The sequence below is a fragment of the Vigna unguiculata genome, chromosome 7 (genome assembly GCF_004118075.2).
Source record: "Vigna unguiculata cultivar IT97K-499-35 chromosome 7, ASM411807v1, whole genome shotgun sequence".
NCBI lineage: Eukaryota > Viridiplantae > Streptophyta > Magnoliopsida > Fabales > Fabaceae > Vigna > Vigna unguiculata.
The window spans coordinates 33,378,419-33,406,393 of record NC_040285.1 but is presented as its reverse complement, the minus strand read 5'-3'; the positions used below and the strand labels follow the sequence as shown (position 1 = coordinate 33,406,393).

The window sequence follows — 27,975 nt, the reverse complement described above, 5'->3', positions numbered from 1 at the left end:
CATATTTTGCATTATTACTAAAATTGTTGCCAACTAAAAAGTACAAGAATATGTAATGTCGGGTTCTTTAACGAACTTTTAGTCTGTTTTTGTTTTTACTGTTGTTGTTTAAGTAAAGAGTGAATTCACAATGATTGTGTTTGGATCCCAATAGATTTGAGAAGAAGATCTAAGTGAAAGTGAGTGAGCCTTGAGAAAGACAATAAAGTCAAGGTGACACTTATGATAGGTTCATGTGCCATTAAAGTCTCCTATACATTACCAATTTTCTTGGCATTGTTATTATTGTTGACTAACAACAGTGTCTTTATCCCACGAGTCAACTCCATCACTAAAACCTATTATTGTTTTTCTATTCACAAATTACATTAATTAAATTACAGTTTTACTAAAGCCTATTATAAGGATTATTATTTCAGTTTTACTATTTTTCAATTTGTATAAACATTTGATTATAAGAATGACCTTTCATTCATTTTGGTGATGTATGAAATAGTTATATTTTTATAATTAGCCAAAACTATTTTTAAGTGTTGATTTTAAAGTTAATTATTAATTGTCATGTACTTTTTCTTTACTAATTCATAAAACATAATTGTATTATACATTTACTTTATATATTTTCACAACTTATTGAACACAATTCAGTCAGAAATATAACCAAATTTAATTTCTCATATTAAAATAAAATAAATCATAGTACTATCGCCCAAATTTACATATGTTTTTTTAATAGAATCTCAGTTTTGTCATCTCATACTAAAGACCGATTTAATTATGTTTTGGATCATATAAATATGTAAACTTTGTTAAATTCTTATTAAATTTTTGTGATTTATTAAATTTTTAAAATTTTTCACATAAAATTTTAAAGCTCACTAGATTACGAAAGTTTAATAAGAATTCCACTAAAAGATTATAACTTTATTAAAACTTAAAATATAATTAAACCAAAAAATTTAACTCACGGCTTATGTCAAAAAATTAAAAATGGAGAGATTTGTAAAAAAGAAAAAAAATACTTCCACCAAAAAACTCATGTATATACTATTTATTAAACAATGATTACAATATTTTCGCAGTAACTTTTATCACATAAAAATCTCTTTAACAGGAAGGTTAATATTTCTACAATAATTGGAAGAAATAAAAGTTCAGGAAAAAAGAAAGAAAATAATGAATATTTTTACACACACAAACCATAGATATTATTATTATAGGTGCAGAAATAAAAAGAAAACAAGTCATGGGTTTAGTTAGCTCTTTATAAGAACATTAGTTCCATGACAATACAAACCGAAACACTCTATTCATACACACTTAAATTCACATATTGAGATCGTTACCTAGTCCCCCCACATTTTATTTATTTAATTATTATACATGTAAAATCAAACCGGGAGTGGGGTGGAAGAAGAACAGAGAAGTTATTGTTGCTGAACTAGCGACGGAAACTCCTTACTTGTCGCGGTGGTTCAGCCTCGTTGTCACGGAGCTTCACCAGCGAGTAAACGCCGGCACCGGCGAGAGCACCCAGCGTGGGAGCTACCAAGTAGATCCATATATGCTTGTAGTTTCCTGCTGCAACGGCTGGACCTAACGTACGCACTGGATTCATGGAACCACCACTTGTTGGCCTAATCAACATATATGCCATGTCATTCATTTCATATACTAATAACTAATTTACTTCTTAAATTTGAATCATGATTTTGTTTAAGTGAATGCATTGTTACCCTGATATGAGAATGTTGAGCAAAACGGTTGCCCCAACAGCAATACCCGCCAATTCACCGACCTGAGGAGCAGCAAAGGAATTAATGTGTTTTGGGAAAGAGAAAGAAAAGGTGAAGTGAATGATGAAGAATTGGAAAGTCGAAACGCACCGCACGGGTATCAGTGGCAACAGCAGTGACAACAAACAAGAGATTGAAAGTGATGATGAACTCAGTAGCGAAGGCCTGACCAACGCTGACGGAAGGGACGGTGACCCCACCGGAGAGGAAAGGGTGGTAAACGCCTTTGAGAGCGAAGCAGGCACAGATGGAGGCGGAGACTTGAGCTGCGATGTAGGCAGGGACATGGGTCCAAGGGAAGTGGCGAAAGGCGGCGAAGGCGATTGTGAGGGATGGGTTGAGGTGTGCGCCTGAGATGTGTCCAATGGAGAGGATAATGAACATCACTGTCAACCCTGCACATGCTGCATTTCCCATCAGAGTCTCCACTCCGTTGTATTTGTTGTTCACTATCGGTCCAGCCGTTGCTGCGAATATCAATATGAATGTCCCCACAAACTCTGCTCCAACCTTTCATCATCACAAACACAACAACATGACCGTCTTTAGTGCCCCCAATGCATGCTGCAACTCAGTTTCTACTTTCCACACATTTAATTCTCTTCTCGGGAAATTCAAATCTTATACTTTTCTAAACAGTGTCACAATAATATGATGATGCGTTTGAGTATTCTTCACTCTCCAAAACGGTCAACTCTTCACATAACAATTAAGCCAATTACAAGTTGCACCTTAATATACTTGTATCTTACACCAATACCTCATCCAACTTTGCCTACTAATAAAGCAATGTCTTTTTTTTTTCTAGTGTTATGGGTACAAAATAGTTAAAATAAATAATTTAGATTCAATTTTAAAACCAAATAGTATTTTAAACTTCGTTCTATATTCTAAACACTGAAACCAACCATAGAATATTGCTCAACATAAGCTATCAGGAAATTTGTATTTTGTTAAAGGACAAAATCTGAAGTCAAACTGAAAAGAAAAAGAAAAAACCTGATTTGTTCTAAAAAGATGAAACGAAAGTACCAAAGCGACTGCAAGTATGTTTTTGTTGAACTTGAGCAGCTAAGACCTTTGTTATGAAGGTGAGTATGGACACACCTCTTTTTTGTTATTTATCTAACTTTGTTTTCACCTTTAATAAAGTTCTCAACGACTACTTATAAGAGAGGAAAAAGAACAAATTAAGAAAGAAGATTAAAATTAACTTTTCCTAAATCAACTTCTGAAAAAGGTAATTTTTCTTTTTTAACTTTTTAAAAATTTGGTTTTTGTTATGCTGGTTTGGACGTCTGAAATGCCTGTGCACAGTATTTGTTTTTTAAGTCAATGATAAAAGGCTATTTATTCTTTAGTGAAAAAAGGATATGTATTGTCATGTCCCTAATGCCAGTGCATTACTTTAGTCACAATTATATATTTTGTCTCAAAATTGTTGTCACTTGACGGTTATCAAACTTTAATAATACACCATTCTATTTTATGAATGTTTTCTTATTTCATCATTTACTGTATCACGCAAAGGTTAGAAAAAAAAAAACTTTAAAATGATATTTATAAAGCAATAAAGACGTTATTTTAAAAGCAAATATAATATAATTTTTTTCACAGGCAATAAATTAAAATGAAATATTAACCTATCATATTCGGTGAACAAGAGAACTGGAATTCAATAATGATGATGTGCTTAAAAGTCAGAATAGGAAATTTGAGCATAGACAATTGAAGGTGTATAAAAAAGTTAAAGAAAAAGGACAGCTTGGAAGGAAAAAAAAAAACTAAAAGCTTAGTGAATAGCCATGAACATCAACTATGATGGGAAAGCAACGTAGAAAAGAAAGAGAACGCCATTAACAGAACCCTTGAAAATCCTGAGTCAAAAAGTTGAATGAACCACACAAAAGAGTAGGTATTAGATGTATGCTGCTTAAAGTATATGTTATTGTTTTGTGTAACTTAATTAATATATGAAATATTGATATACAGAGAAAGATGATGACTCTACATGGGGAATTTGATAATGGTGTTTAAACTTAAAATGATTACATATAAATAAAAACAGATATTTTATTATTTTATTAAATAAATATTTATTCGTAAATGGAGGCACATATGCTACAGCCAACTATACAGGAAATAGAATAAAGCACAGCCTGCATGTACGCAATGCGTCCGATATGAACGGTGACACTTGCGGTCAATTTACCAGTATCTCAAAAGTGCTAATATTACGTTTTTATTTAACATTTTAACTATTAGAATTTATTAAAGAGTCGACACTTAAGAAAGATATTTAGTAGATATTTATTAAAAATAATGTGAGTTTTGTTAACTTTTGTGATTTTAAAAAGAAAAACAATATACAAATCCATGTTCTACATATTAAAAACCTCTCCTAGACAATTTCTTAGCCATGTCATGAAAATTGGAGCTGACATTTCTCATCGCTGTCATAGAAAACCGCATTTCGAGGCATGACATGACGGAGGTGTGTGAGAGAAATAGATAAGAAGAACAGAAGAAAACAAAGAAGAGAAAATATTTATAATAAAAACAATTTGAAAAGATATATATATTTAAGATAAATTCGTCATTATTCATTACCAAAATAATTTTCTTCTGAATTAGTTATTTGGATTTTCTAAACAGTAACCAAAAGAAAATAGAAGCAAATTGTACAATATCACCGACCGGACGAAAAGAAAATGCGAGAAAATGCAACACGTAGCGTTGACAAAAAAACGGAGAGAAAGATTGGTATTACCTTTTGAGTGAGAGAAACATTGGGCAGTGAAACACCAACGGAGAAATCGGTGAAGCAGGTGTGACCTTTGCTCGGCAAGCACTTGCATCTAGCCATGGTGAACGAGTCACGCTCGTGCGACAGCGAGTCCACACGCAGCGACGTGAACAGCGGTCCGCCCGGGGTATCCGGCGTCGCCGGCACCGAAGCGGCCGTCGGCGTCCCTGTCTCCGATTCCGGCATCTTTTTTTTTTTTTTCAAATTTCAAAAATATAAAAGAAAAGTAGAAAAGGATAATTGGATGATAACAGTGGACGATGCACTACATGATTTTGCAAAGGCAAGAGAAGGAGATGTATTTTTTTTTTTGTGTTTTCTGGGGAGGATTTGAGATATGGAAAGGGAAGAGTTACATAATTGGATGGTTTTTATAAATGTGTTGTTAAGGAGTGATGGGAGGAGAGAGCGGAGCCAGGGCTGGGAAGTTTGAGATCAGAAGAAGGTATCGAAATGGAGCATGTGTGGAGAGGTTAATAATGATGATGATGATGATGATGGAAGTGCGATGTAATTGTAGATGTTAAGGTTGGAATGGAATCGGGAAAACTTGTGAGAAAGGTTGTGAAAGAAGTTGGAAGACGGTGGAGAAAGAGAAAAGGAACGGTGGACGGTGGAAGGTGGAGGGAGAAGGAACTGAAAAGTGGTGGTCAACGAGGAGAATGGGAATGGAGGAGAAGTGAGGAGTTGTTAGTTAATACTACTACACGGATTATAATAATGGAGCTATGCCTCATTATTAAATACAAAAAATTAAAGTCGGCGAGTTGCTTCCATAATGGAAAAAGATTGTTCTCGTTATTCGTAAATTTCTCTTTTTCTTTTTAATACACTAATTCAATTTAGGAAAATTATATTAAATACATATAATAATGAGTAAACAAATAATAATATCATAAATTGTGCGAAAAAGCTTAAATAATAGAGGTAAAAATAGTATCAAAAAAGTCAAAGGCCTTGCATTATTGTTTATTTTACTTTTTCTAGTGATTCTGTAATGTATAATTCTTTATGTGATACTCCAATGACCTTAAGTTATTCATGCGTTGTGTTACATCGATCACATTATATTATATCTTATATATAATGATTTTCTTTGTTTTCTTTTCCAGCACATATTAGTTACGTCTTTCTATGATTTAGATTACGAATAATAATTTTAACAATTGGAACTGAAGGTTAGGACAAATGAAGTTTAGCAACTTCAGATTACGTTAATGTGTGTGGTTTACGTTAATGTTAAGTTCAAAAAGTTTGTCTTTAATTATTTAAAAAAGGAGGACTCACAGTGAAGTTGTGTTTGCAAGGATGCATGTTAGTGTGCCTTGAGTTTTAATGAATGTATTTACTTTAGTGCATAAAAAAAATTAACACCTAATTAGGTTGAAGATTGAGATTTATTTAAGAGTTAATGTGACGTGGCCATTTCAATAAACAACTATTTTAATTAATCACTTTTCCACGTCGGTACAAGGGGTTGTTTGGTTGGATGAGGTTATAATCTACACAGTGTGTTTGGATTTTTATTACATTTTGTGTTTAAGCATGAAAATAAAAAGTTAGATTTCTTGGAATTTGTATTTATTTAGACAAGAATTTTACGATTTTAATTTTTTTTTGGAATTTGTAGTTTGGGCTAATGACGAATGCAACATTCCATAGCAGCCTGGCATTTTGAATTATCACGCTTAGGAAAATACATAACCCTATGGTCAAAGCCGTACTAATTTTTAAAAAAGTAATAACATCATTTCAACTATAAAGTAATGTATATTATCATGAACCACAACCACCAAGTTTCATGTCATCTCATGTTCACTCACTCTTTGTTTTCTTCTTTTCGATTCATTTTTTATGTTTAGAAACCTCACAACTACAACACACAACAAAATAATACTCTGTATTAAAATGAAAATAATATTTTGTCCAAATAATGCAGCTATATAGCAATTAACAAAGCCATCTTGACTTCTTCACAACTGTTTTTAAAATAATTTTGACGTGCAAACTAAAGGGCATAAAAAAGTGTCGTATACTAAAAAGATGTCAATGGTAAGAATGGTTTTTAAATTGTAATAGGCACAAGTATGTATTAGAATTTTAATGATTTATTTTTACTTTTAAAACTTCACTGTTTTTTTTTTTTTAGTTTTGTTTAAATTCCTTTTAGGATTTTTACTTTGTTTCACATTTTTTTTCTTCAATTAGAAACTACAACTTACAAAATAGTAAAGTTTAAGACATTTTGGACAAACCAAATTTTATTTTTGAGTAAATGGTTTTTTTTTCTTTTAGATTTTTTTCTTTTTGTTCATGCATGATATTTCTTCTATTCGAGTACTACAAGAATTTTTATAATTATCAGCAAAATTCTTAAAATGAAAATAAATTCATTAGTATTAAATTTATCAACAAATTTTATCAACATATATTAGAATTTGAATTACTGACAACAATATTCACTGATGATGAATTTGTTAATCAAAATCATCGATAACATCCGACAGTAAATTTGAATTTGTATTATTGACAAATAATTTATCAATAATGTATTTGTTGATAAATTTCACCAAAAAATAGCATCACACTTTCCATTCCAAATTTTTACTAATTCATGTAAAATACGTTGGTAATTATATGTATTAAAATTCATCAGTAAAATTAGTTGATAACTTATATTTTTTATTACCAATGGATTTTATGTCAGTGAGAAAAGTGACAAATTTTCTACCAAATCTAATGATTTTTTTTATACATTAAGTGAAAATAGGTAAAAAGAAAAAATTAAAGGAAAACAAGGAAGAGGAGGAGGAGAAGCTAGAGCAAGTGGTGGTGACAACGACAACGAGACACAACATTGGTGGAAGGGAAACAAATTTTTCAACAACTTTGCAGTTAAGTACTTCTTCATCTGAAGTTCACAGCAAAAATTATGAACATTTCAAATTTTTTCTACACCAATTCTTACCAAAACAAAGCTTGTTCAAATATGGGCCGTGTGACTCGAAAACTAAATACACATTAATTGAAGTTCGCAAAAAAAAAATGACGCAAGAATCAATTTCTATCTATTTTTATTGTAATTTTTCAAAAACAAATATTGGTTTTGAATTCTTAACTATATTGTTTGTTTTTTATTCAACAAAGTTATATGGTGTTCTTAAATTTTGGTTTAATTTTTTAAATTTTTTTAATAGAATGTAGGAGTTACTAAAATGAAAATATGTTTTTTAAAATTTCATAATGATTATGGTTTGATAAAAAAAAATGGTAGCCTATAGACTATGGTTATTTTTCATTAATCCATAGTCTATTATGAAATTTAAAAAATAAAGTTTATAAGCTATTATTTTTTCAATTTTAGACTGAGTTTTTTTATCCAACCATAGCCTATTATGAAATTTTAAAAAGATTAAGTTTATAGACTATTTATAAATTGAGTTATTATATTAGAGAGAAAAGAACTTATAAATTGAGTTATTTTGATTTTTTTATAGAAAAGGCAAGGAAGAGGAGAAAGAAAATCCATGAAATCATGTACATTTCTCTCACTTTTTTTAGTTATGTTGAACAAATAGTTGAAATTTTATTTATTTATTTTTATTATAGATCAATGAGCTTCTATTATGTCTCCTTCAAAGTTCATTATAAGTTAACCAGGTTTAGCTTCTTTCCATACCAAAATTTATAAATATTTTTAATTCAACTTAATTTAAACTTGTAAGCCACATTTACAAATAAAATAAACCCAACTTAATAATTGTAATATAAATGTATATTATCAACCATTATATATTGACGGAACATAGTAGTTTTTATTCTTGTCTCAATACACTAATAAGTCTCCTATCATTTAGGAGTCAAGGTCAAGTGTAGTTTAAATACTTTTTTCTTTTTTCACCATTTTTTCGAAGTATTTTTGAAGGATAAAATCGTAATGAAACTTCTTGTTTCAAAACGGATAATACCTCGAGAATCCAATAATTGTTTTTAATGATAACTGCGGGACGGACTTGAGTTGGATCGGAACAATTCTAACAAATTTGTAAGTTAATATAATAAATGAGTATCGCAAAGTTTTGTTAAAAAATGCTACATTAATGAAACAAATGTATCATGTAATGATTAGCTTATAAGTTAATTTTAACGATGCGAAGAGAATTTGAATGTAAAGATAGTTTAATTAAATAAAGTTGAAGTTTTTGACTAAGTATTATGTATTGATATGTTATTGGGGGAATTAGTGATTAATGTGGGTACATGCAATGTATAAAAAGAAATAAAATAAAAAAGGAATGGTTGATGGTTATGTTAGGGGTACAGCTACGGGGAAATGTTAGTTGACTTGATGATTAAAGTATATAAGTAGTGTGGTGTGGTGTGGGTCACTGCGCGACCATCATAGTTCAAAATATATGAATAATGATATTTTGATTTTTTTTTAATTTATTATTTTAATCACTTTTAAATTGTTTATTTTATTTTTTTTAATGATATAAGAATAATTGAAATAGTAAATTAAAAAAGTGATTCAAAATATCGATTTTCCACGCTTTCATTTTTCTGCAAATTGGTGAAATAATACTGATCTCACTGGTCTCCCATAGCGTGCGCAACTTGCAACCACGTTCCAATCCCAGTTCTCACTCTCACTCATCTAACAAACTACAATGTCAAACTTCATTTATCTGCTATACCCTTTGCAAATTGATATGTTTAAAATGTTTGAAAACCTAAAACTAACATCTTTTGCAAAAGTGTGAGAAATTATTTGATGAAATGTTAAGTGCCCCACTCCCACTAGATTGAATGTGTTAGTGGTTATCGAACTGAAATAGTAAAGTAAAAAAGTAACAGGTTTAGGCTTTTACTTAAAATAAGGTTCGGTTCTTATGGAGAGCATGTGGAGACATTAAGTTTGTTCGTCGCATGATTCCAACAATCACAAACACTGCCTAATCATACATATCATGTAACCGAGTTTAGTGGCCAGCTATTTGCCAATTCTTCCACTTTTCATGATTTCCCGGGATTTGCACTATTAATGCGTACAAAATTATTTTAATTTAAGTATTCAATTTAAAATGGGGAGTATATAATAATAATAATAATAAGTATTATTAAAAATGTCACTTCTAATTTTTTATCCTACTCTGGAATGAAATTATCCCTTTTAATACATAATTGTATGTATTCTGATACACTTGGCACAGTTTAATAAAATATAGATTATGAGAAAACCGAGACTTTCATTCTTCAAACTGTGTATTCTAATTTGTTTACAGGATAAAAATAAATAGATTTTGTTTTTGTGGAATAATTGGTTATTTAAAGTTTAAATTTATTATTACTTGAAAATAAAATAAAAACTGATTTATTTTTTTTCTACGACAAAATTCATAATAGGATTATAAGAAAAAGAAAAGGCATAAGCGAACCGAAAAAGAAAACACCCTGATTTTATAAAAAAATATACTTTGACACAACATAAGACAAAGTACATTCATTTTACAAAATATCCTAATAGTATATATATATCTTAATTATTTATATTAAAATATTAATATATTGAATTGTCAAATGATTATAATTTTTTAAGGAGTATCAACATATTCCCTTATAAATTTACAACAGTAACTTTAATTTATTATTATATATTTTTGTCATTGTGTCTTTACATTTTTATTACATAACTAAGAAAAAAAGTAACAAAAGAGTTAATGTAATAATTATAAAGATAAAATTGTAAAGAAAACTTGCCCACAATAGTTATAAAAAATAGGTTAAAATACTTTTTTTGTCTCAATTTTCGTCAAGTTTTTTCAAATAAGTCCTAATTTTGGTGTTGTGTTCAAATAGGTCCTAATTTTCATCAATTATGTTCAATTGGGTCCTTTTTTGCTAACACCGTTTAAATCATTAACGGCCATGAACAGTGACTGTCACGTGTCATTTCGTGGTTTTTTTGAATTTTTTTTTATTTTTATTTTTAATTTTTTTAATTTTTTTTAAAATTTTTTTAAATGTACGCGTGTCAACTCAGGAGTGTGTCACATGTCACTTTGTGGTTTTTTTTTAATTTTTAATTTTATTTTTTGAATTTTTTTGTATTTTTTTTGAATTATTTTTTAAATGTCCACGTGTCAATCTAGTAGTGTGCCACGTGTCAAAGTCAATATTCTATATTCAATTTGGTCCCTATATTTGTTATTTTTGTTCAATTAGATCCTAATTTTTGTTAAGATTAACCAATTTGGTCTCTATAGAAGATGTGACCATATTTAATTTTTATATCAAAGTTATAATGATGTGAATTTTAATATATTATATAAAGATATTTAATAAAAAATATGAATTTTAATATAAAAATTAAATTTGGTTTTAATTTGGAGAGGGACCAAATTGGTTAATGTTAACAAAAATTGGGACCTAATTGAACAAAAATAACAAATATAGGGACCAAATTGAATTTAGAATATTGACTTTGACACATGGCACGCTACTGGGTTGACACGTGGACATTTAAAAAAAATTTAAAAAAAAATTAAAATTTTTTTAAAAAAATTCAGAAAAAATTCAAAAAAACCACGAAGTGAAACGTGGCACACTCCTAGGTTGACACGTGTACATTTTAAAAAAAATTAACAAAATTTAAAAAAAAATTCAAAAAATAAAAATAAAAATAAAAAAATTCAAAAAAACCACGAAGTGACACGTGACAGTCACTGTTCAGGGCCATTAATGATTTAAACAGTGTTAGCAAAAAAAGACCTAATTGAACAAAATTGACGAAAATTGAGACCTATTTGAACACAAAACCAAAATTAAGACTTATTTGCAAAAATTTGACAAAAATTGGAACAAAAAGGTATTTTAACCTAAAAAATAATGTCTCTTTATATATAACCAAAAGTAGAGACGGCTACATTTCTTTATCAGGGATATTTTATTTTATTAAATTAAAATTAATATTAAATTTTAATGTTATTAAATACATATTTTCATTTTAAAATTTAAAATTCAAAAACACACTTTAGATATTAATATGATAATGTGTTCCATCAATCACAACTATACTCTTATTTTATCCAACGCAAGTCATCCTTCTTCCACACCACACAATACAAAGCCTATGTAAATAAATGTAAAATAGACCAATAATTTGTGTATAAATAAATGTCAAATAAAAATTACAAAAATAACAATCTATGTACACAATCAAGTACCAACATGCTAGGGGATCTCAACCATCACAATCCCATTGCTACTTTGTCAAACCTAATCTTTCTCTTTCCCATTACATAAATAATGATAAAATACAAATATAATATATCTATATATATATTACTATAATTCAAGAAAGAACTTGTTAGTTATCGTATATATATATATATTATGAAATTGGTATTCAATTAGTTATCGTATCTGATCGAAACTCTTGATACTGAAACATCGATGAAAATATTCTACCATAATTAAATTATTAAAGGGATGTAGCAAAAAACCAAAACTGACCACAATCTTTAAGTCTTGTAATTCATGAATATAGTACTCATCTTTGATAACAACAAAAAGTATAAAATTCTTTCATATAACAAACAAAATCATTTTTATTAATAGCAATGAGAAAACACACGAAAGTTTATCTTATGCATTCTGCATATGTATCACCTGATTGCGTGTTGGAACCGCACTCAACTAAACTAAATCTGGAAAATGCCTGACACTGATCTAACACATATCTGCATTCTGTTTATTTTTATAAGCATACAGAAATTTTTTCATTAATCACCCTGCAGCAATCTTCTTTTTAGTGCAGTGAAGTTTGTAACTTTACGCAAACTAATCCAAACCCTCACTGTTAAGCTGATTCATGTGAATTGGGTATACGTATACCCAATTTATCAACAACATTTACATCTTATTCATCATATGCTTTACAAAAATCATACACTGTTTTCTGTAAAATGTTAAGTGAAAATAAAAAGAAAATGAAAAATCCAATTGCAATCGCTACCATTGTGTTCCTTCAAATTCAATAGATACTTCAGAACTCGTACAGTGTCTCTGCACCAGAGATTGTGAACAAAAAACATATGTCAGGAGTACTATTTTATAGATTTTCATTATATTCATGTTAATAAAAGAAAATCAAGTCTCCAAAAGATAATTATTTTGTTAGGATAGGATCTATGTGATGACTCTGATACCATGTTAAGAGGTGTACTTCAAACTTAACTTAACTCAATGTGATACTTTTAAGTTCAACTATACCTAAATTTGCCATGACTTCTTCATTTTCAATCTCTGCATCAGTGAAAGTCAGGGCTTTCTGCAGCTTCCTTGGAGAGAACACCTCAACCTCTGCCATGTATGTGGCCGTCACTGGTCTGTGGTCTGAAAATTTGAGTTCAGTCCTTCCATATCTAAGTAATCTCATTCCCAAGCCGTAAGAAAGAATACGATCACACCTGAAAGTAATCGCAAATTTTACAAAGCAAAATCATTTAAATATAAAGAAAGATTTTGCCAACAAGAGTGGTTAATTAAGAGATTGGTCAATACACCATATTAAGTGCTTTTCTAATTATTAAGAGAAAAAAAGACAATTAAATCATAAATATATAAACAGACAGTAACATGAAGCAAAATCTGAGTTAAAATAAATTGAAACATACCATGATGGTATTCGCCTCCCAACCTTTGGGTCTTCTCCATAGTATTTCTCTGAATTAATCTCATACTTATAAGTTGGTGGGAAGTTTAATGCACCTTCTGACCAACCACGAAATACACCTTTCTCCAGTTCTTTTGTAAGCTGTCATAATAAGATGTCAATAAAATACACAGCTACCACGACCTCATCACTTAAGTTCATTTTTTATGCTGGTTTTCAACATTAATCAATTTCATGGTACCAAAATGAAACACGCCATGGATAACTTGCTTCAACTTGGAAGCATGCATTGAGAATTTACAACTAACAGTTCCACATGTGCATGATTATTGGATACTGTTGTCATTTGAACACGTTATCTATGTTACAACAAGGATACGAGATTAAAATATCATCACTATGCAGTTTTATTTACATCAAATCTCTCAAAATGGTCCCAAAGCAGAGTAGTATTAAGATGAATTTCAAACCTAACTCAACTTCATAAAATCAGCTTATAAGATGAGCTATGTATTTACTTATAAACTGTAAATTGACATAGATTTCTAACAAATAGTGTAAACAATAGTTTGAAAAAAATAAATTTTAATATAATTGTTCTTTTGGGAATACTTGTTGCACATATAAACATCGAGTAAGAGTATATCAGAAACTGTTACCTGGTCTTTCTCAATCAATTTTGACCATTGCTTTTTTGAGATAAAGTCTCTTGTTTTCTCATATGACAAGTTGATACGATAATTCAGATCACCCAACCAAATTATTCTTCTGCAAAGTGCAGATAATTGGAATCAATCAAGTGGTTATAGTTCTTTTAGGCCAAATTTGTAAGTACAGAATTAAAGCATCCAGAATTAAAGCATCCAGTCAAAAGAATTAAAGGAATAATCATCATGAAAACAATCCCATTGAAAAGTCTAATAATCATCCTTTTAGTTTATCTTGGTATGTAAAACATTCACTCACTCATGATCAAGGATCTTTCTGGGAACTCCAATATCAGCAAGAGGAAATTGGGTTCTTTGATGTATTTCGCGAACATCAGCATTTCTTTTAAGTTCATCTACTTCCTTTTCACCTGCCGTAAGGTGGGTGCATATGAAACAAAACAGTGTCTGGTATATAGACATGCTGATAGATACAGATCCCTGAAAAGTTTTGAAAGTTTCTTATCATCTAATAATCACATCAACACTGATAGATATCAGGATCACCCAATATTTCCAATATAATCACCTTCAACAAAAACAAGTTTCTCCATAAATACTCCTCATTGAGAAAAATAAATTGTGTGAAAAAGTTTCTAATAATTAGTTTATGGATAATGAAGAAAGTCATTTCATTTTTTTTTCTTTCTTCTTATTTTTCTCTGTTAAAATACTTACAAAGAAACTTGTTCAAAGAGTCCAAAATATCTTCACTAAAAGTTACACTAAATAGTTGGTTAACTTGTTTGCCAAACACTAATGATTACAACATAGTGGAATCACTGAATGAGATAATCAGTAAAACGAAAGCGCCACCATTGATTGGTGCCCACACCATATATCAACCACACAATATATTACTTTATGTGGCAGTGGTAGTCCACAATTGATGCCAAAAATTATACAAGAGCCTAATATATGGCAAGCGAGTAATGCAGAAAACTTTATGTAACGAAAGGAACAAGAAAAAGGGTTCTGAGATAATGATAATGTAATGATTTAGCAACCAAACATTGCGAAGTCAAGCTGCAAAAAAAAAAAAAACAGATATTCTAAAGAAAGGGATAAAGACCTTGTTACCAATATAGCCCATAACACCGACACCAACAGTTGAGACCTTCAAATTCTGAATATGTTTACGCAAGCTACGACGAACCCATATGGTGATGAAAATCCCAACCATCTGTTTGCTCACTATCCTTACATATGATGATCTCCTTTTCCGCTTCATCAAAGCTTCAAGGTCGATTTCAGCAAGAGAACTTATGTCATCCATGGTTGGCTTGAAAGAATGGCATGTTCTGAAAGACTTTGTTGCTGAAAAGGATCTGATAGATTTAAAAGAAGTTGGTTTACTCAATGTTTGAGATAGCAAATGCAGTGGTGGCTCTGGCCAACTCAAACCAATCCTTTCAGAACTACTAATCATTCTGGATAGTTTACTGGTCTGTTGAGAAGATGGTGTTTCCGTTTTCTGGGACACATTTTCGTCACGGAAATGATTTAGCCTACTCAGCCTCCTTCCATCAGAAACCTGTCTCTGTAAATCATTGCCAATATGAGCAGCATCTGAAGCCAAGACTTCTTGTTCTGCGCTTGGCTTATCTGTCCCTCCATCAAACACGTTGTGATCTTCATCCACCGTAAGGACTTCCTCACCAACGTCACTATCGCTTTCAAGTAAAATTTCCTCTTCTATGTCCGCCACATCATCTGATGGCTTAAATTTTGATGGAGATGGAGGATCACTGAAGGATTTCATCTTTGGTGCTTTTGGTCTAACTCTATTCAGTGTATCTCGAATAATGTTCTCCCATTTTGGTACTGGTCGAGTATCTTCAGCACCAAAAATGTTACCAGGATTTAATGGTACAATCTCCTGAAGACTGGGGCATTATAATGTGTTATGCTATGTTCTGATTAAACAAGTGGGACAAGTATTCGTTTGCAAGAAGAGTAAAATTTTTGTATAAAGAAAATATATTGATTCTGACCGAAAACAAAACAGCTTACCCAAGAACATAGATATCAGCTGGTTCGTTAATGCGTAGCCAATCATCAATATCAAGATCATCAGGTGGAAGCCTTCCACCAACATTCCATGTTCCAACACATACTCTGAGAGACAAATATTCATCAGAATCCAGATGAAAGGAATTGAGCAATTCATAGCATTTAGAGTCTTCTGTTTCTAAATCAACACAAGACTTGTGCCTCACCTCAGTTCCTTCTTGTTTATATATTCAGACCTAAAAGTTAACGACTTTTGCCTCCTTAACCTTGGAAGAAATTCTGCAGTTCATTAGATATTTAGACGGTTGATAAAAACAAACAGGGAAAACATCATACCAATCTCTGCAATTGCATATATGAGAAGGAAAAAATTAAATAACCATTTGTCCCAATTGGAGCTTGTTCCCCTCTGCTGTCCCCAGAACGTGTCTGTTTTCCCCACCCTGCATACACAGATAGCAAAATCAATTTTGGCATAATCAATTTTCAGATTCTAAGAAAATTCAACCCACACGCAGAGACACACAAACACGAAGATATTCAAAACAGTCGAAAGATAGTTGTAGAGACTCACCTTCATTGTCTGAGTCAGTCTCAGGGTCATCCTCATTATCATCATCAGGGTCAGCACTGTAATCTGGCTCGTTGCTGCTCATGTTAAACCATTTCCGCATAACCACTCTAGCCCACAAGAGCTGCATGCAACACCAACCCAAAAAAGCCCATTTCAGCCCAATCCCTTTGCACACTGCCTCATTTTCCCAACACCAACTAACCCCAACACACTAAACACAACTCGTACAAGCATGCAGAAACAAGCCATGCACAACTTCAGAGAAGACACACCCACAGACATAAACACAGTACCTGTTGGTTGTTTGTTGCTGATCCTTGCTTCATCACTGTTACGATTGCCTATATGTGGATGAAGCAGAATGAGAAAGTGAAGGCAGAAACTGAACTGAGGTACCTGCAAATAGATAGGTAAGATGGGAACATAAAAAATAAAAATAAAACACATCACAGCAGTTGCTAACGTTGTCGAATTATTACCAAGTGGAAACAGTGAATAGTTGATATTGAAGCAGCAAAACTGGGTTTTTCTTACGTTTCTTTTTTCTTGTAGAGTAATAATTACAGGTATTTATTTTGACAATTATTGTTTACTTTCACATAGAGTTCTTGGAGTGAAAAACAAACACTACTGTTTACCACACCATTAGAGATTATTCCATAAGTAAAGAGGATCCAATTCAGTCGAAAAATGACATCATTGGATCGTTTATCTAGTGGCTCATATTAATCTATTTCGCATTCATACAAAAATTTTAAAAAATAATAATAGTTTAATTCATGTTCGTCGTGTATCCAAAGAAAGATGGAAAAATGCGGGTCCGTGGCTAAAATCACGGGACATTAGCAAGTTGCTGACATTAACAGGTTGCCAGTTGGAGGTTGTCCTAATAAATAAGATCAACCATACTCGCACATGTCAAACCTCCACAACACGTGGCATGCCATGGAGACAGATCTTACATAAAAAAACATTATATACGACAAGCCAATTCATTAATAAACTATGTGTATGTTTCCCATTAAATTCTATTAATCATTTCATGGTTCAAGATTAACTAATTAAACTCGAATTATTGTTTTATTTGAATAAAAAAACTGACTTTCTTCCTTGAGAAGTCTTAAATATGTTTTCTAAGGTAACCCTTGAGTGAAGTAAACGAAGAAACTTTTATTAAAGAGAAAAAGAAAACAGAGAGATAAATACTAATCTTTACGAGGGTGGATTAAATCATAATACCCTGTTTCGCAGCAATCAACACTGTTGATCCACAAGTCTTCAGGTATAATTGACACTGATTGATCCAGTTAAATTATGTTAACTTTTTTCCACATTCATCATATGTGGATTAATTAATAGACCGCGTGAAAAGCAACCAACCAATCAATGGGTGAGTCTTTGGTGAAAGGGCAAATTAGTGTTGCATTCTTCTTCAACCTAATTGGTTGAAAATGGACTAAGAAAATGCCAAAAAAGATTACTCATGATGAGATGAAATGGACGCACACGACGAAGAAATAATTGAATCACATCACAGGTAACACAATCCCTCGACCCCAGCTTTCAATGAAGGTACCAACCAGCAGTTGTAAAAAGAAAAATTGGAGAATGTCTCAGATAAGTTTTTTTAATATATTATTAAATTATTATATCATAATAAAATTTGTTCTAGAAGTGAGCTATTGTATATTAAATTTCCTAGAAAAAGCGACTGAAATGGGAAAAGCCATCTTTGTTATTCAAATTTGGAATGAGTGGAAGTTGTAAAATAAGAGTTACAGTGCAATGCCCGTTTTTTCAATGATAAATTAAGGTTGTTGAAAGAAAGAACATTCGTATTTTAAACATGTTTTCATTCATTAATTCTCTGTAATAATCATTTCTGTTTCCAAATGGACTATGATCATCTTTTGAATAGCTATATTATATATGCTGCATTATTATATTAATGGTGTTTATGATTGCCTTTAAATTTAAAGAGACCACTGACAATGTTACAATGGTAGGCGTTAACTTCAAATTCACATGTTAAACCTTGATTAATTCAAATCAAATTAAATATATATTTAACTAAAAATTCACTTTCTGACATCTACTTTCTTTTGTTTACGCTTCAAATTCAGAAAAAGAAGAAAGAAAGCGTACGATGAATAAAAAGTAAAGTACCCAGAAAATTATTGCAGAGGACCAGAAACTTTAATGCACCTATACGTAGTAGTTTGAATGGAAGATCAGAAAATTTTAGTCTCTCTAGTTGGAATTATTTTTCATTTTCTTTTTATGTTCTTTGAAATCATTTTATTTTTAATTTATTTACATTGAAAAAAAAATGTTCGCATCAGAATTCTGTTTTGTATTTTTTTTAAAAATAATAATATTTTGATTATTTTTTTAATCTATTTTTAATATATAATTGAAATCATCTTTAGATCATAACATCATATTACTACAATAAAATTAAAATAGATAATCGAAGGATAATTGAATTCATGAATTAAAAAATAGGTTAAAAAAAATTAAAATGTTAAAAAACAAATTGAGTTAATTATTTTGTGTAGAAGTTTATTAGTGTTATAGGACTTTGCTCAGGTGAAATGAGCTTCGGTGGCAACTTGTTAGTTCAATGTGGTTCCGCCAAGGCTGCTAAGGTTCATTATTATTATTTTATAAAACAAATCGATTCTTATAGTTTAATTTATGAATTGATGCAAATTTTATTTCTTAAAACATATCCCAACATGTTTTCAACATTATTTTAATTTTTCATCATTAATACATATACAGTAATAATAATAACGATTAAAAGTTATAATAATACAACTAACAATATGAAATTTAAATTTGATCGATAATATGCAAATTAAGACGACGTGACATACCTTACCTTCGTTTCGAATCTTGAAAATAAAAGGAGAAAAACAAACTAAAAAGTTTAAAATTTTTATTTTTATTTAAAATAGAATTTTTAAAAATTCGTAAAAACAAAAGTTCCATTGATGGAGAAAATGGGATAGTGGTGTAAATATTTTGTTCTCATTTCTATTATCATCTTCAAGGAGGCACATGCATATCATGTTCAGACATTGACTTGGATATGTCCCACACCCAATCATTTTTTTCATATCCATAAGCACCAAGCCATTCGTTCCCAAAACAAAATTGGCCCAAACACTTAGATTTTTAGGTAACAAAACTGATCAAATTGTGTTTCAGATAAAAGACCATATTTGTCGTCACTTTTTTGTTCTTTTGTTTCTGTAGCACTCTACCTCTTTTATAGTGGAAAACACAAATGTCTCACATAATTGCACATAATTGGTTATGATGTAATAATAATAATAATAATAAAAATAAAAATAATAATGATGAATCTATAAAACTTTGAGGTAGCTGGCTGAGTAATTGAATTTGAAAGGTGTGTATATATTCATGTAATCACATGAGAGAAGAGTGTGTGTCTAATTTGTAGCCAAAAAAAAAAAATCACATGTTCATGTTTTGTTTGAGTTATTATGAGATTTTTTTTTTTATCAACTTTATTTGGAATATCCACAATTGAAGGAGTATTTTGGTTTGGAAAGGATAAGGGGTCCTAATTTTGAGGAACCCATTAATTTCGATTATTAAGGCAATATTTGTGTTTCATCACACATTAAAAATTCTAAATTGTTGTAACGAACATAAAAGTTTAACAAATGATTCGTATTCATTCATGACATGCCTATGTTAATGAGTTTGTGCAAGTTAGAGAGAACAATATTTATGGGTTCGGGTATTTTGACCACTTAATCCAACCTAAACATATTAAATTAATTTCACTTAACCTTTATGATGAGATTATGAGTTTTGTATATGGAATCTAATATTTAAATAATAATCATAAATAAAATAATACATGTAATACAAGTTATTACTGTGTAGTGTATATAATAATTGTAACTATTCATAGAGCTTTTACGAAAATATAATATAACTATCCTTTATTATTTTTAATTCTAATCCTTATATTTATTATATATATTATATATATTACTTGTTGTTAAAAAATTGTAGGCACTAAGTTTTTTATAATAACTGTTTTTACTGTAAATTTAATTTATAATTACATGAGAAAAAAAAATAAAATACAGAAGTGATAAAAAGGCTGTCGCTAATGCTCCATACAAAAAATAAGAGAAAAAGTATAGATTATATATATTTTATTTACTTCAGTTTTAAAAACCCATAAATATAATAAACTACTAATGAAACCCACAACTACGGGTGATCGCGAAGAACTGAACAAGAGTGGGTGGGACAATTATTGATAAAGATATAACTCATTTATTCGTGTACTCGCACCAAATTCGTAAAGATATAACTTTCTCAGCTTTGTTATCTTTAAAGGTTGCTTTTAAAATTGACAAATAAACTTGACATTTAAAAATAATACTAATGTTATAAATTATACTTTTAAGATAGTACTTTTTATAATTTACACCGGTAGTTTTATATTTGCAAACCACCATAATATATTGATCGGACTTATGTTGGTGTTTTATTTTTGATATACAGTAATTTAAAAGTAAAATTATAATGAAAAAGACAACCCTGTCTCTAGATTAATTTTATCTAAAATGAACCTTGGCTTTCTTTTGTGGTATATATGATATGATCACCCTGAACCTTTATAAAAGAAAGATATGTATGCATTTAATATCTGGAAATTTATATTTGAAATTGTTGAGTGAAATTTAATATCTGGATTGTTCCATCAGTAAATTATTAGACAAAATTAAATTAACATTTCATATTATTTCTCTTTCTTTCTAAACGCAAAACATTACAGGGGTCCAACTAACACGAGAGGGGTGAAACTCATATCCCACTTTTTTCGCCCAATCAATTAGACTAAAGGTTATGATTAATGTCACTTATTCTTAATTTCAAATCACAAATTTAGAAGGTCATCGGAGTGACTTTGATCGAAAGCTACTGGACATGTTGTCGCTTGGATTTGAGTAATTACTTTTGATAATTATCAACAGATATAAAAAATGTTGGTAAATATTACTAACTGCTTTTTTAGTGACGAATTTTGATTTGTTGATAAAAGTTGATTATTCACAAACTCTTTATGTTTTCGACAAATTTCAAATCAGCAATAGATTTCTTGTTTTGTAGTACTAGTCTTAGTAAAAAGGTACGAGTTCAACTTGTTGAACTTAATAAAAGGTGCATAAGACATTAAGTATTTTAATTTGTTTACCATTAGATTTATATTGCGTATTCTACGATTCACGTGAATTAATAACATAATGAGATAGATCGATTCACGTAACTCTAGAAAAATTATTATATTTTAATATATAAAAGACAAAACTTTAATTTTTATTTGATTTTGTCGATCATTTGATTGATTCAAGTTTAAATTCATTAGTCGATATTTTTACATTTACGCGTATTTAATATTCATTAATTGTTATAATTTATTAGGAAGTTAGAGAATGATTTTTTTATACTTTTTTATTTAACTTTAATATATTTAATTAATGTGGATCTTAATTTCATGTTCTTCAATTATTTTAATTTTGTTATAAATATTAGACTCATAGATAAAAAATAATGTAAAAGTTAAAATAAGATTAATGTAATTTTTTTTTAAAAATTGTCTTTGTGGACTGATCAAGAAACCCGAAAACGGATCATCATAAGAGACCAACTACTAAAACTAACCAACACTTATTATGTTTGTCATCCCATTTTTCATATAGGTTAATAGTTAAAGATTTAAATCCTAATAATTTATATGCTTAACTAAATAAGTGTTGTTTATTTATAAAATAAAACATATAATTAATTATTGATAATATTTTTGAGAAAATAATAAAAGCAATCATAAATTAGCTTAATTATTTTTTTTTCTATTTCGTGTATTTTATTAAAAATTTTAAAATATAAGATGTGACATACATATTATATTTATTTTAAAATATAATATTTATAGATTTATGCGACAATACATATATATTAATATATTAAAGATAAATTTAATGCTTTCAAATATATATCATCGCTATAAATTTAATACATCATTTAACTTATTTAATTAATAAAAAACATTTCATATATATTGTCGCTATGTTTATTATATTCAAAAGAGAATTTCATAATGTTTGAAATAAACTCACAAGTGGTCTCGAAATGTAAACCCCACAAAAGGATAAGATTAACCGCACCAAATTTAGACAAACCGACGATCTAGCTTGTTATGAAAACTTAATGTTTTTTGTATATCTCCTCTCTTATAAAAGTTTACGATAGAGGAGATATTTATGTATTTATTTTTTTGTGTATTTTAATAATAATAATAATTTTTAGTTTTCTTTTCTAAAAAAGTGTTCTCTATAAAATCTGTATAAGAATAAATTAGGTAGGCAATTAACAGGGTCCGCGAAGTTTGTATAAAATCTGGAATTAAATGACATTGTTGGTGGAAGAACAAAAGTCGTATTTTCCATATTCAATCACGTATTCATTAATTGTTTTACAGACAGATAAACTGATAAAAAGCGAAAAGATTATGATGAAGAAAACGGAGAAAAGTAACATCGTACCTCTGTACACGAGATTAAGTTACAGACTGAGGAAGTGTAGTTGCTGCTTCTGATTCTGCTGCTGATGCTATCATCACTTTCCGGCTTCTTCAGGAAAACGAAAAACTTATATTGTGCTTAAGCTTAATTGAAGAAAAAACTTTACATATAAATAGAGAGAAAAAAGAACCTTACTCTTGTCGGTCCAGTGTTTTCTCTCTTGCGTATGTTTATTGTGTGTCGGAAGAAAATGTTTTGCTTAATTATTGACTCATGAATATAAGGAATGGAGTGGGAACATCTCTTTCTTTCAACATCTTGTCGATTTGACTAGAGGCTGCTGGTACACGTGGCTTTGCTTTGTGTCATAGGCGCCGAATGTAAATCCAGAAAAATTAATTAAAAATAAATGTGTGGTAGTTTTTGTTTGAACAAAATATAGAGGTATCTCTCGCATGATGTCAGCACCAGGCAAGGAAAGGAATTCAGAGAAATAATGTTAGAAATCTAAGATTAAGAATAAGTTTTACATTAAGTAAAAATAAAAAAAATAAAATATTATATAAAAATAAAGATTTGTAAATTTATTATTTTAAAATTTTAGATTAAAAATGGTCACAATTTTTTTTATATGATTGAATTTGTGTTTAAATTATACTGTGTTTTTCGGTAATCTACAATTATCTCGTGATGAAGATTAGGTAGATTAAGTCACAATTTCAGAATAAAATTTTGAGTGAGACAATTATTGAGGAAAAGATTGTTGTAAGATACTATCAATTATTCTGTGACGATAATCAAATGATTAAATTACAATCAAATTGTGATGCTTAAACCTTAAAACTCTTAAATAAATAAATAAAATGTAAAGTTATGCACAAATTAACAACAATAACTTTTAGTCTAATAATAAATGCTTGATTCGACAAACAATTTTATGATAATTATACAAGTTTCTGTTGGAGTTTCCATTTCTTGCAACAATTTTATTTTGTTTGAAAAAAAATTGTGGAATATTTTGAAATTCTCATATAAATTGACTTTCAATTGTAATATAATATCAAAGAAAATTAATGGATGAAGCAAATACTTATTATCTACTTATATGATTAGCATTAAAAAACTTTTATTAACAAAACTAATTATATAATTTTGGGATTTTTAAAACACATTTTGGTCGAAACTTCACAAATTGAGATACAATGTTCCATAACTATCATAACTATCAATCTCAACATCAACGGGGACCTCACTGTAAGTGCTTAAAATGTGCGAAAAAGAGTAAATTTTTGTTATTCTTGTGATATCCACAAATATTGATGACTATTTTTTATTTTAATTTTAGATATTATTTAAAAGTAAATTCTCATAATACAAGGTTAGATAAAAAGTTAAAATATAAATAAAATAAAATTACATAATAAAATATCAGTACAAAGAAGTTTTATCTTTCTAAAGAAAGTAAATTTAAATAAATTACTAAGTTATAAAAAAATTAAGTTTTTTAAAAACAAATTTAATTTTACAGATCTAAATAACATATACATGCATATATATATATATATATATATATATATATATATATATATATATATATATATATAATCGAATTTTAAATAACTTTAAAATAGTTAATACTTTTTTGTTGATAAATTAAGTAATAATAGTTATCAAATTAAATACCATGATATTCAAATGTAAATAGATATTCATTAAAAATATTCATTTAACATCTATTATTAGTTTAACCTTCATATATTTGCGGTGGAAAAGTTTCTTGTGATACCTGTCTGACAAAAAAAAAATGATGTAGTTGAACTTATGAAAAATTGTATTGAATAGTCTACCTCAAATAATTGATATTAAATAATAATTTTGACATAATAGAAAGTGAGGAGTTGTCATATTCCTCGACATAACGGCAAATATTTATTTATTTTCATTAGTTTCGAGTGAAAGGAAAAAAAAAAATCATCACTAACAAGTGTCACAAAGCCAGCAAAGCTTTCCTCGTTGTTTAAGCTTTACCCCTTTTTTGTTTATGTTTATGATTCCTCAGGTTTTAAAAATAATAATTTAATTATATTTCATATGCTTAATTCCATTAATTAATTTAGTGTATATGTAAACTCTTGCCAAGTGCCTCAAAGAAACGTCATGGTTTTCCGTAATCGTGGCATTCGTAGACATAACATGTGACAAAGTCAATAATGAAGGTTTGCACTTCCTCCAAAATGGAAGTGTTTTAAAATTTTAATTAAGGGTAAGATTAGCTGATATCGTTTCTTGTTACTAATGAGAGCATTTGACTTAACACTTGTTATATCAGTGAGACGCGTTTTCAAATCAACATTTCTACAATGATACAAGTTTTTAATATTGAAATTGGTATGTTCAAATTATTTTAATCTATCAATTGTGAATAATTATTAAATACTGTGATTTTTTTTTATATGCCAATTTTTGTGACCATTATTAACTAATTTATTTCCGAGTCAAAATGTCATGAATACAAATATAGAATTTCATTCGCACATACAAAACTATAATTATAATATAAATAAATATTATCATTAATTAGTAAATTCTGAACTAATTTTCAAACGAATTCTCTTCTCTTTTTTCTTTTCTTTTCTTTTCTTTTTCTTATTTTCTCTATTTGTCAATATTTTCTTTTATATTACTCGTCTGTTGAAATCTATAATGTAAGAAAAGGAAAAAAAATCGTAATAGAAGGAAAATCATGATATAAAAGTAGAGAAATGAATTCTAAAGCATGATCTACAAAACTCTAGAATGTAGTGTCAGTGTATCTCGGGTTCTGATACTACTACCTTTTAAGTTAGTGGCTATAATAATTCCTCCCCTAAAGTAAAAAATAAGACGTTATATATATATAAAGAGTTAAAGAAGCCATGTAGATGGATGGAATCAGATTTCACTTGGAGAAGAAAAGGGACAAATAGTACTTGTGATATAATTTCTTTATTTACTAAAAAAAAGTTTGACATAATAATTACATATGTTTAATAGAAATTAAAATGATATTTTTATAAATTATTTTTAAATATTTTTAAGGTCACAAACTAAAAGCATATATAACGCTTTCGATTCTTTGTTTTGTTTTTGTTTGTTTGACAACAGGTGTAGGCCCAAAAACTTAATTTTGGGTTTACTGTAATTTACCTAGTGGGTTCTTCTCTCATGCACCTCCACAGTTTCTTTTTGAACTCCCAAGTATTTAAATAATTATTTTACCCTTTTTTAAAAGTGATTCTCAGAAATTTGTACAAATAAATTAAAGCATGTTTTTTTTCAAAAATACAAAGATTACAAATGTTGATTTTAATTTAAATAATAAAAAATAATTGAGTTTTTAGAAATTAAAATGACAATAAATAATTAAAATTTCCATCAGTTCACGTAAAATTTCTTTCATTTGGGAATATATTTATGGGTTAAATATGTTTTTGGTCCCCCAAGTTTCAGTGAATTTTGGAATTAATCCCTCATCAAAACTTTATACCAATTTAGTCCTTCATCTTTTAAAATGTGTGAATTTAGTCCTTTTAACCAAATTTTGTTAAGTTTATCTGATGTTTCAAGCACATTTCATGATAGTATTGAAGTTAACATTGAAGCAAAAATGTGTCAAACAATTTAAATAATTTAAATACTACCATGAAATGCACTTGAAACGTCAAATAAACTTAACAAAATTTGGTTAAAATGACTAAATTCACACATTTTGAGAGATGAATGACTAAATTGGTCAAAAGTTTTGATGAGGGACTAATTCCAAATTTCGCTGAAATTTAAGGGACCAAATACGTATTTAATCCTATATTTAAATGAACCTTTACACAACTTTTCACTGCAACACAATATTATGCCTTTATTACTTACCATCGCTTTCTTTATATATATATATATATATATATATATATATATATATATATATATATATATATATATATATATATATATATATGTATAATAAAAATAACGAGTGAGAGAAGATATAACAAATCAAAGTGTAACTTACACATTTTTTTTAAAGAAAAATCATAATAAATATTAGAAAAAGGAAACAAATACAACAAACTATAAGTTAATACTTTAAATAACTTCAAATAGTGGGTATTAAAAAGGAATAAACCAATAAAAATATAAGGTTAAATAGTCTCTAATTTTACATAAAAAATTAAAATTTATTATTATTTCAAACGTTTACACATTTCAAATTTTAAAAATAAATAGATATAATTTTTTTAATCTAGGTTTAAATACCTTTTTGGTCCTCATTTTCGTAGTGTTTGTTGCGGATGATTCTCATTTTGACATAATGTTTAAAATGGTCATCATTTTTTTATCAAATGTTTAAAATGATCCTCATTTTCACAATTCATGTTTTATTTGGTCGTTTTCTGTAACGCCGTTTAAATCATTAACGGAGCATTGTACAAGTGACACAGTTTGTATTAGGGCGTGTTACGTGTACGGTACATATGACTAATTAACGTTAATTTCTCAATTTAGGGGAAATTTTGCAATTAAGGCAATTTTTTTCATCTTCGTCTTTCTTAAGCTCGGATTTGCAGAAGAAGCAGCTAATACTTGTCATTTCATCATTGGATTGCAGAGGTATACAATAAGGTATCTGTAAGCATCAATATTGAACTCTTTAATGGTTAACATCACTCTTTCCCAAACTACTAGGTGTGTGCTACTAGCGGCCTTCCACATGAGTATCTTTAATTTTTTACCAGAGAATTTTTTTCTAAAATTTGCATACAGATGCCTCATGCAAAATATTAGCTGCAACTG

General features: G+C 29.0%; 2 protein-coding genes across 5 annotated transcripts; both read right to left on the bottom strand.

Annotated features, from left to right (window-relative positions):
- Positions 1 to 1,183: 1,183 nt before the first annotated feature.
- Positions 1,184 to 5,306, bottom strand: LOC114191883 (probable aquaporin NIP5-1). The gene is made up of 4 exons (XM_028081329.1): positions 4,567 to 5,306; positions 1,887 to 2,306; positions 1,737 to 1,798; positions 1,184 to 1,637 (listed from the first exon to the last, which is right to left on the bottom strand). Exons 1-4 carry the CDS (start codon positions 4,786 to 4,788, stop codon positions 1,442 to 1,444), a joined length of 900 nt encoding a protein of 299 aa, XP_027937130.1. The 5' UTR covers positions 4,789 to 5,306; the 3' UTR covers positions 1,184 to 1,441.
- A 7,048-nt stretch (positions 5,307 to 12,354) lies between these two features.
- LOC114192016 (type IV inositol polyphosphate 5-phosphatase 3-like) lies at positions 12,355 to 23,426 on the bottom strand. 4 transcript variants are annotated; one of them, XM_028081549.1, is made up of 13 exons: positions 23,344 to 23,426; positions 23,170 to 23,256; positions 16,867 to 16,969; positions 16,574 to 16,694; positions 16,380 to 16,442; positions 16,206 to 16,278; positions 16,000 to 16,104; positions 15,059 to 15,872; positions 14,246 to 14,427; positions 13,939 to 14,047; positions 13,281 to 13,420; positions 12,877 to 13,073; positions 12,355 to 12,669 (listed from the first exon to the last, which is right to left on the bottom strand). In XM_028081549.1, exons 3-13 carry the CDS (start codon positions 16,897 to 16,899, stop codon positions 12,650 to 12,652), a joined length of 1,857 nt encoding a protein of 618 aa, XP_027937350.1. In that variant the 5' UTR covers positions 16,900 to 16,969; positions 23,170 to 23,256; positions 23,344 to 23,426; the 3' UTR covers positions 12,355 to 12,649. The 4 variants fall into 4 exon arrangements, with proteins under 4 accessions (XP_027937350.1, XP_027937353.1, XP_027937351.1 ...); XM_028081552.1 differs by having other exon boundaries at positions 23,170 to 23,253; positions 23,344 to 23,361; XM_028081550.1 differs by having other exon boundaries at positions 23,339 to 23,353.
- Positions 23,427 to 27,975: the final 4,549 nt, after the last annotated feature.

Coding starts and splice junctions, on each gene's coding strand:
- LOC114191883 (XM_028081329.1), bottom strand. CDS start 4,788: ATGCCGGAATCGGAGACAGGGACGCCGACGGCCGCTTCGGTGCCGGCG. Junction 1,799..1,886: donor TTGCCACTGATACCCGTGCG/GTGCGTTTCGAC, acceptor GCTGCTCCTCAG/GTCGGTGAATTGGCGGGTAT. Junction 1,638..1,736: donor CTCAACATTCTCATATCAGG/GTAACAATGCAT, acceptor TATGTTGATTAG/GCCAACAAGTGGTGGTTCCA.
- LOC114192016 (XM_028081549.1), bottom strand. CDS start 16,899: ATGAAGCAAGGATCAGCAACAAACAACCAACAG. Junction 16,695..16,866: donor CAGCAACAAACAACCAACAG/GTACTGTGTTTA, acceptor TGTTGCATGCAG/CTCTTGTGGGCTAGAGTGGT. Junction 13,074..13,280: donor GGGAGGCGAATACCATCATG/GTATGTTTCAAT, acceptor GATTACTTTCAG/GTGTGATCGTATTCTTTCTT.